The sequence below is a fragment of the Salvia splendens genome, chromosome 20 (genome assembly GCF_004379255.2).
Source record: "Salvia splendens isolate huo1 chromosome 20, SspV2, whole genome shotgun sequence".
Taxonomy (NCBI): Eukaryota; Viridiplantae; Streptophyta; class Magnoliopsida; order Lamiales; family Lamiaceae; genus Salvia; species Salvia splendens.
The window spans coordinates 16,839,326-16,848,694 of NC_056051.1; the positions used below are offsets into that span (position 1 = coordinate 16,839,326).

General features: G+C 37.5%; 1 protein-coding gene across 1 annotated transcript; it reads right to left on the bottom strand.

The window, feature by feature from the left end:
- Positions 1–2,653: 2,653 nt before the first annotated feature.
- Positions 2,654–8,883, bottom strand: LOC121780619 (phosphoinositide phospholipase C 6-like). The gene is made up of 9 exons (XM_042178229.1): positions 8,371–8,883; positions 4,814–5,010; positions 4,609–4,744; positions 4,355–4,531; positions 4,082–4,290; positions 3,711–3,828; positions 3,479–3,631; positions 3,223–3,309; positions 2,654–3,079 (listed from the first exon to the last, which is right to left on the bottom strand). Exons 1-9 carry the CDS (start codon positions 8,671–8,673, stop codon positions 2,771–2,773), a joined length of 1,689 nt encoding a protein of 562 aa, XP_042034163.1. The 5' UTR covers positions 8,674–8,883; the 3' UTR covers positions 2,654–2,770.
- Between the last annotated feature and the right edge of the window lie 486 nt (positions 8,884–9,369).

Below are 9,369 nucleotides of genomic sequence, written 5' to 3' on the forward strand. Positions count from 1 at the left end.
CATTTGTTCAAAAAATATTTTGAATCCTACACATATGTTACTTCTAATCACTAAACAATATGTTTTGTTCCATCATTAACACTTTGAGTTAAGTACTACTTTTGGTCTTTAATATATGCTTAATATACTATATTGGTTTAGAACATTCACTTTTTAAAAATTGGCTCTTAAACATACGAAAACGCAGTCAATTTGGTCCTTTTTAACGGTTTTGTCAATTTTTTACCGTCCGCAATTAGCGAAAATTTGATCTGATTAGCCTAATCCGAGATTATTAGTCAATTATTTTCCAATTATTTTACTAAATAACTCAATTTTTAATATTTGAATGCGAAGTCTGACACTGAGTGTAGTTAAATGTTCAGGACCAATTCAAAGCAGATAATGAATATGAAGGACTACTTTGTCTTATAATTTATTGTCTATTTATTGGCTCAATTTGACGTCAGTATTTACTATTTACATAGATTATTGTCTCATTGTCGACGACGAAGCAATCACATACTCCTTGTTAACTTGTCACAATAATGCCTAATGTATCAAACTAACATACTCCATTCGTCCCATAGAAATAGACTATATTTCATTTTTCGTTCGTCCCATAGAAATAGTCCATTTATGGTAACCTTTTTCTCCCTCTCTTTTACTTTAATATTTATGGGCACACCATCTACTACATAATTTCAACTACTTTTTTTCATTCTTTCTCACTTTACCAATTACACATTAAAACATGTGTCAACCCTAAATGACCTATTTCTATAGGACGAAGAGGATACATTATAGATTTTTTTTTCAGATTCAAAATTCAAAATTCAAAATTCAAAATTCAAAATTCAAATTGGAACAAAAAAATTAGGGTTTTCATTTCACTCCATCAAATTACTTGAACATACAAACAAGTGTTACAACAACAACAACAAAACACAGACCATAACTCAAAACATTCACTAATTTCTGAATTTTGACTCTTATTTCTGATAAATTCAAGAGTATAGCCTCAAAATAGGAACCACCCACCGAGGTTGACGACGAACAGGATTCGACTTCATGAATTGGCTCGCACCACTTGAAGAAACTGCATTCCTTCCTCTCACATACAAAGTAAAGCTTCCCTTTGTCGGTTTGCCTTGGCTGGTGACAATACAGAGCGCTGCCACCGTCTCACAATAGTAGAAAATGTTGCTATGTCGGAGGTCTCAGAAGTCACGAGCGCTGCCTCTGTCGCCAGATTCCCTGCTGCACGTTGACCTCTCCATATCCGACGGTGTTTGGTTGGTGCAAAGGAGGAGAAATTATGGTTCTTGGCTGTGGGGAAGAAAGAGAGGGAGAAATAAAGATGAAGTGTTAATAATAAGAAAGAGAGGGAGAAATCGGTTTTTTATAGTACTTATTTTTGGTATTTTATTTAACATTTCCATGATTTCCAGAAATATAATAATTATTTTTTAAAAATTTGCTACAATAATCATTTTCGGCTAATCGGGTCAAATTTTCGCTAATTGACGGTTGACCGTCAGAAATTGACGATACCGTAAAAAAGACCAAATTGACAACGTTTTCGTATATTTAGGAGCCGATTTTCAAAAAGTGAATGTTTTGGACCAACATCGTATTTTGGCCGTATGTTTAGGACCAAGTACTTCTCTTAACAGTTTTGTGAAAAATTAACACCCAATGGAGTTTAAAAGTCCAAAATTAGTCTTGTATATTTGTACAAAAAACCTATTTTGTACTCCCTCCGTCCCATTACAAGTGAGCCGTTCTAAATCGGACGTTGTTTTGTAAAAATGATAATAGACAAAGTAAAGTAAGTAAGATAATAATGTATATATGACTCTCTTTTATACTCCCTCCGTTTTTTAAAAATAGCAACTATTTCCATTTTGGGCCGTTCCTTAAAAATAAAAAACTTTAGAATCTTTCTATTTTAGGACATGGACCCACAATCCACTAACTCTACTTTCACTACTTTTTCTCTTCTCCTCTCTTACTTTATTCATTTTTCTTTTCTTCTCTCTTACTTTATCAATTTTTCTCACTTACTTTACCAATTGTGCATTAAAACCCGTGCAATTTCAAATGTTTCTATTTTTTTTAATACGGAGGGAGTGTTATTTTCCCTCTTCCTTTAATTTCTCTTCACTTTAACTATTTATTATCATCTTCACAAAACAACGGCAAAAAAGAAACGTCTCGCTTGTAGTGGACAAAGGGAGTACTATACATTAAGTGTGTGTTGGCTTATTGTCTTAAACAATATGTTTGGTCCATTAATTTAACTCATTAATCAGGTTAAAATGTAGTTGATCAATTATTTTTGATGGAACCGTTGAATATGAACCAAAATATATTGTAGTATGCATTAAGTGTGTGCTAGCTTGTTGTCTTAAACAATATGTTTGGTCCATTAATTTAACTCATTAATCAGGTCAAAATGTAGTTGAGCATTAATTTTTGATGGAACCGTTAAATATGGACCAAATATACTTCTTTCGTCCCATTATAAGCAATTCATATTTATTTTTGATACGTCCTATTTAAAGTGAGTTATTTTTTCGCAAATTTTTAACACTTACTTTACATTCTTGTTTTATTTTCTCTTCTATTTTATTCTATCTTCATTGTTTATTTTCACTCATACTTTATTCTCTTTTTATGGCACAGTGCAATTCAGTGAATACAATTAAAGAGGCATCAGTTTGTTACAAGAAAAGAAAAAGAAGTGATATCGTGGGACAGAATTTAGAAAAATTGAGACGTGCGTTAACTAAAGAGAGGAGTCATAGTGAAACTGAAAGCGCATGAGGAGCTTGACAGAGTTGTATTTGAGACCCTTCCTGTCGTAGAGAGGAACTGCACGTATCCCTTGCCTTAGCTCCGACACCGGCAAGCAAGTTTGCCCCCCAAAATCACCCTTTTCAGATGTATCGTGATCCCTTACTTCAATCCTCAACACAGCTAGCTCCGGAATTCTCAATCCAAATGTAAACTCTTCGTTCCAATAAGGGATCCACTCGTCTTTCTTAAAATCCGTCTTCTTCTTTGCACCATCCGCTCCCACCCCAATTATGTACACCTAAAGGGATAGTTTGGTAGAGAAGATAAATAAATAAGAATATATATATTAAATCATTTTTTATATAACTTCAAGATAGATGAGTTATCTAATTTGTATCTATTTATTTATGTAGGTAAGTATCTCTCTAATTGTTGCTTTACCTTGGCGTAGAAATCAGGTGGTGAATATGCATCAAAGTGCGTGTGGCTAAAATCATGTCGCCACCCGTCTCCCATGTATACACTTACCTACACCACCGCAGATCAAATAATGAAATACTCTCTCCAAAGACATTTTTTGACTCGACACATATTTTAAGAATTTTTTTGACCTTATAAATTAATGGGAGAAATGCATATTTTATTCACGAACATAGGGAGTACTAGTATTTTTAAAAATGATGTCAACCTAACCCACCTTTAAAATCATCTTGACAGGCAATGTTAGTTTAGGGTCAAAAACCTCATTGTTTACACCTCTCTTCATAAGAAAATCAGGCTTCTTCACATACCCACAGCCTCCATTCGAACTAAACAGCCCCTTCATAATCTGAAGCGACTTTCCATGCCCCTATACATCATATAATCATATAGACCCATCAAATTAATGTTGTAAATTAAGCTCAATTAATTTGAAAAATTGAACCTGCCTGCATGTTAAAGGCAACCATCTGAGCTCCATGCATCCACCCTATCATTGGCTTATAGTTAGATGATGTCACTCTTGTTCCCTTTGGATATATCCTCATTATATTCCTCTGTGTGAATCTACAAAATCAACCATTATCATGAATCTAAATTAGACTTATATACTTCTCTAGTCCTATTGTAGTAGAGGCTTTTCGTTTTGAACACCTGTTTTGAAAATATGATACTAATAAATAGTTAAAGTGGAGAGAAGATAATAACGTAGGGAAAACTCTTCTCTACATTATTATATCTTTCACTTTACTTACTCTCCACTTTAACTATTTATTATCATTTTTTCAAAACGAAACGCCACTATTTATTACATGACTACCTTATGACATCTGTGCCATATAAATCTGCAGCCTTTTCCAGCCTCTGTTCACTCAAACTAAGCCTACTAACATTGTTGCTTCCATCTCTTAGAGCCTGTCTCAATCCCTTCTTTGCACTTCCTGCGCGAATGCCTATGAGACTTTTGTATTCGGGCGCAGCCCTACTCCTCAGCTTCTCTTGGACTTCCTCGCCTTCTTCGTCGTCGCTCTGAGAAATAAGTTCGCATTTCAACCACATGCAACACTACCATGTCTAGAAATAGATATTTTACCTCAGAGATATATTTTTCGGGCAGAGGTGAATGAGATAGATCAGCATTGTTGTGGGCAAGGTACTCTTTTGGTGGCTTGGTAGATAGTATGATCTTGTGGTTCAAGTCGTTAGGCGAAGGAAACGCTTCCAATGACTCGGGACAATAAAGCATGTCCCCGAAAACACGAATAACCATCTAAACAATTAATAAAACAAGTGAATCTTTAAAATGTTGCTCCATCACATAGAGAGAGAGTAGAGTTAATTTGTTACCTCAGCAACTTTGGCTTGAAGATGTGGAGGAAGATGATCTTCTAGAGTGATTATGACAGGGTACGGAGATTTAAGGAATGCGTGAGTTTTGATCGACTCTAAGCATCTCATCAATGGCACGGGAGGGGTCAGTGTTCTGCAAGGCACAATTAACGAATTAGTAAATGTGGAAGCAAAAGCAATATATAAGTGCAGGAAAACATACTTTCCGTGATAAACTAGGATGTTGTCTTTGGCGGAATTGGGCCATAGATCCAACTCAATGCCTCGAACGCCATTTTCGAGAGCGTTGATGATGGGGACTTCGCTACACTCGCTGTTCAACTGGTTTCCGATCAAGTAGGAATTGTGGCCTGTGTATATGAAATAATGTTGCATTGGAGCACTCATGTCATGGTGCACCTGAGGATTTTTCACAATTTGTTAACCTAAATCTATGCTTAAATTTCTCAACCAAGCACAATAGATGCAATATAGTAACCTCACCACATTAATTCTCTTATGTGCCATTCTTTTGTTTTATGAAAAATGCCTTTTTTAATGGAATCTATATAAACAAAAGTTTAGTAGCTCTATTACTCCCTTCGTCTCTCAAAATTTGTCACCTATTTGTTTCCATTGCCATTCGTTCATAAAAATTTACCACCTTTCATTTTTTCAATTGTTGGTAGTGGACCCTACATTCCACTAACTCATTCATGCTCACATTTTATTATAAAATTATTATTATATAAAAGTAGGACTCACATGCCATCAATTTTTTTAGCACACTTTTATTACATTTCTTAAAACTCATATCAGATTAAATGATGACTAATTATTAGGGACAGAGGGAGTGGTAAACTTTATGAGTGTGAAGTAATAGCCATATTTGATGAAAAATGTGAATCCACCTAAAATATAGTTAAAGTGTGAATTGATGTGACATTAATATCGATTATGTGTGCATAGACTGAGAATCTACTTCCTTCGTCCCATAAAAATATGCACACTTTATATATTCGTTCGTCCTATAAAAATATGTTTTTTTTATAAAGTTATCACAATTTATTACCTATATATAACAAATTATTTACAACTAGTACCACCACTAAGGCCATTAGCAATGGGGCGCCCTATGGCGCGCCCTATATGTTTTACTATTGTTTTGTTAATTAATTTAAATGTTTTCTATGCAAACTAATTAAAAAACACAACGATTAACTAAAAACCGGTGAAGATTGCATTGATTAAACAAAAGTTACACGATTCAAATTGGCTAATCTACGCATTTCCCAACTTCCGGCACAGCTCATCGATCAACCACCGGAGATATTCGGCTTCGGAGGGGTCCGTACACTTCTTGAGGGCCTTGTGCGCCTGCAACAACATCTTCGCCATCGAGGCTGTTGCCAACTGCTCATACGCGGCGGCCGTCGGGTTCAGGGCCGGGATCGGGACCGGGATCGGCAATGGGGCGGCGGCGGTCGAGGATGATGTCGCCGCCGTCTTCCCCTTGGCCTTCGCAGCCTTGACGCCTATGGGACGCAGGGAGGACATCAGTGTGCTGGAACTCTCAATGTCCTCGTACGTCCGGTTGAGGTCCACCGGACGAGTTCCGCTTTCGCTGCTCGTGTAACCACCAGCTTCGGTGATCTTCATCCTCTTTGTCGCCCCGGTGTGCAGAATCCCGCCTTGGAACTTCTGCTTGTCCCTCAAGAGCGTCCAGATGGCCTCGTGCTTGAACTCGCCGTACAGGGACTGGTACGACATCAGCGCTTTGGAGCGCATGTAGCTCAAGCTCTCGCCGCTCCCCTGCTCCCTCGCGCACTTCTCGTACTCCGACAAGAACAGGTTGATTTGCTTCTTCACCTGGTCCCAGTGCTTGCGGAGCTGCTCCCGTTGGCGCTTGTACGCGCTAGGCGGCTTCGCCGCATTGTAGCGCTCGACGATGCGCGCCCAGTACGCCACCTGCCTCTGGTTGTTGGCGAATATCGGGTCCTCCGATATGTCCACCCAACACCTCGCCAATATGAGGGTTTCATCCGGCTGGTAGTTCGTACGGCCGGGGGCGTACTCTTCACAATTTCCCGGAGGTGGCAACTTCTGCGCGCGGTGCCGGGTCCGCTTCTTTTTGGCGGGGGCGGAAGGGGTAGCGGCGGCGGGAGGGCGCGACGGGTCGGTTTGGAGACGGCTCCATGTCATCCAAACCGTACGATTCCGTGCTGAATTCGGGATCGTACTGCGTGTTGGCGTCGAACGATCGATATTCCCTCGGTTCTGTACCCGACCAATGCGTCTCCCCAAACATCAGACTCTTGGGACTTGAATCCATTTCATTGTAATAATAAAAATGTGAGTTTCGAGAGTGGAATCGTGACATGAAACGTTACAAATGAAAGTGGGGTAGAGGTATTTATATAAAAAATAGAAAACGCGTGCCATCGTCCGCGACCATCGTCCGCTGATCCAGCAATGGGGCGCCCGTTGGCGCGGACGATGGTCTATCGTCCGCGCCATCGTCCACCGAGCCCACAATGGCACGGACGATGGTGCGGACGATAGGCTATCGTCCGCGACGTAGGGCGCGCCCTATGCATCGGGCGCGGACGATGGCCACCCACAATGTGGGCATCGTCCGCGCCCGAGGACGATGGACGCCATCGGGCGCCCCATTGCGGGTGATCTAAACACTAATAAGTGGTCCCACAAATCAAAACTTAAAATACAATTTATGAAAACTTAGAATTTAATAACTACTCCTATTCATATACCAGTGATCTAAAAAATTAAAACTGCCAAAAGCTTAAACTCGTACGTTGTAAAACCCATTCTAATAATTGTAAAGTATAATCAATTCAAAATGTCAGTGGAGTGGGGTCCATGTGCCTCCAATAATTGTAAGCTTTTCAGAGGTATTTTATGTTAAAATATGGAGTAATTTATAAAAATATTTATTTACTTAGTTAAATTTGAGAATTAAGAATTTATTTTCGTGAGGTTTAAGCTTATGTCTAAAAATAAAAAGTTGAAATATTATTTCAATGTTTTAAAAATGTAACTACCCCTAAATAATACTACTACCTTAGTACTCCAGTAAGATATACTGTCCATTGTCCTATAAAAATAGAAAGTCTTTTTTTTTTAAGTCTATCTTTTGAAAATTAAAACTTTTTATTTTAGTAAATGTCTTAATCTCTGATGAGATAGGGGTATATTTTCAATTAACACATTTTTCTTTGTATATATCTTAATTTATCAATTTTGCATTAAAACTCGTACCATTTCAAAAGTTTTAAAATCTGTTTCAAGACTCCGCATGAGTTTAAAATTAGATTAAGAATGACACCACTCTAATTCTCGGCCGCTGATGACCAAGTTTATTCTTGAATAACTATTACAGTTTCCACATTATTTAGTAGTAATTTTCTTGAAATTGTGCTTCATTTAAATTGCTTAATTAGTAGTTAAGTTTAAAAGTTTGTATTTAGTGGAGAAATTGTGATTCGAGGGCAAAATAGGAGGCTTAAAATATTTGGTAGACCTCATTTCTTGGATTCCATCGAACGTGTAGACGACTTAGCATTTATTATATTATTAAACTACTTTAACAGTAGATGACTAAACTAACCATATCCCAATATCTCACATACCTAATACTAATAACAACATTAACCAATCAGTTGACTCTACACCCTTTTTTTCACCAATTTTCCACTAATCCCAAAAATTTAACATAGAGCAATTTAAACATTAAATAAAAAGAGAAATTAGGAAAAAAACCTGAGAATTAATAGGAGCATTGAGTTGAGAGTCGAAGACGAGACTGAAGAAGTGATCGAGCGTGAGGCCGTCGACGTTGTGGCGCGGGAGGAACACCTTCGCCACGATCCTGGCCGCGTGGGCGTCCGTGCACCCTTGGTAGTCGATCAAGAACTTGTGCAGCTGCTCCGCCTTCATGCGGGCCGCCCCCTCCGCGTATTGCTTGAACGCCGCGGCGACCTCGGGCGGCGCGTGGGGCTCGCTGATCTTGAATTTCCGGTTGTACAATCCAAACACCCTATAGTTGTTGTAACTCTTCTCCATCTCTCTCTCTCTCTCTGTTAAATGTGTATAATAACTATGTAGTATGACTTTGTATAATTAATCAACACATACATATATATATATATATTTATGTGTAACGCGTCGAAGGAAGTGTTACGGTGGGATAATTGGTTGAACGGTTCTTTCTTGGAATGGGAGATGGATTCTTGATCTAAACTAGAGAAATATTTTAAGATAAATTCATTTCCTTGGATTGACTTTTATCTAATTGGTGGTTAGATAACAATATAATTACAATGAGCATTTATTTCGTAGGTACATATTGTTTAAACAAAAATCTCATTATTGGACAAAGAATAGACTTTTAAAGATTAATATATGAAGCTTTTATAAAAGTAAAGAATTCAAGAAAAACTAAACTTAAAAGAAAAAAACTAGAAATGAAATAAGTATATTAAAACAAATAAAGATCAAAACAGCTTAATAAATATAGAAAATTCTAATCGACTCCGTCCCTTAAATTTTGTCACACTTTGACCGAGCATGGATTTTAATAAATGTAATGGAAAGTGAGTAGACAAGTTAGTGGGAAGTGAGTCCTATTTTTATAGTTTTATAATAAAATGTGAGTTGAAATGAGTTAGTGAAATATGAAATCCATTACCAAAAATGATAAAAAGTGAAATATGACAAATTTTATTAGACGAACGAAAATAGAAGAATGTGACAAAATCT

Excerpts from the sequence above, each read along its gene's own strand:
- LOC121780619 (XM_042178229.1), bottom strand. The coding sequence starts at position 8,673 with ATGGAGAAGAGTTACAACAACTATAGGGTGTTTGGATTGTACAACCGG. Across the intron at positions 4,532-4,608 it reads TTCAAGCCAAAGTTGCTGAG|ATGGTTATTCGTGTTTTCGG; the intron begins GTAACAAATTAA and ends TTAATTGTTTAG. Across the intron at positions 3,310-3,478 it reads CTGTCAAGATGATTTTAAAG|GTAAGTGTATACATGGGAGA; the intron begins GTGGGTTAGGTT and ends GCGGTGGTGTAG.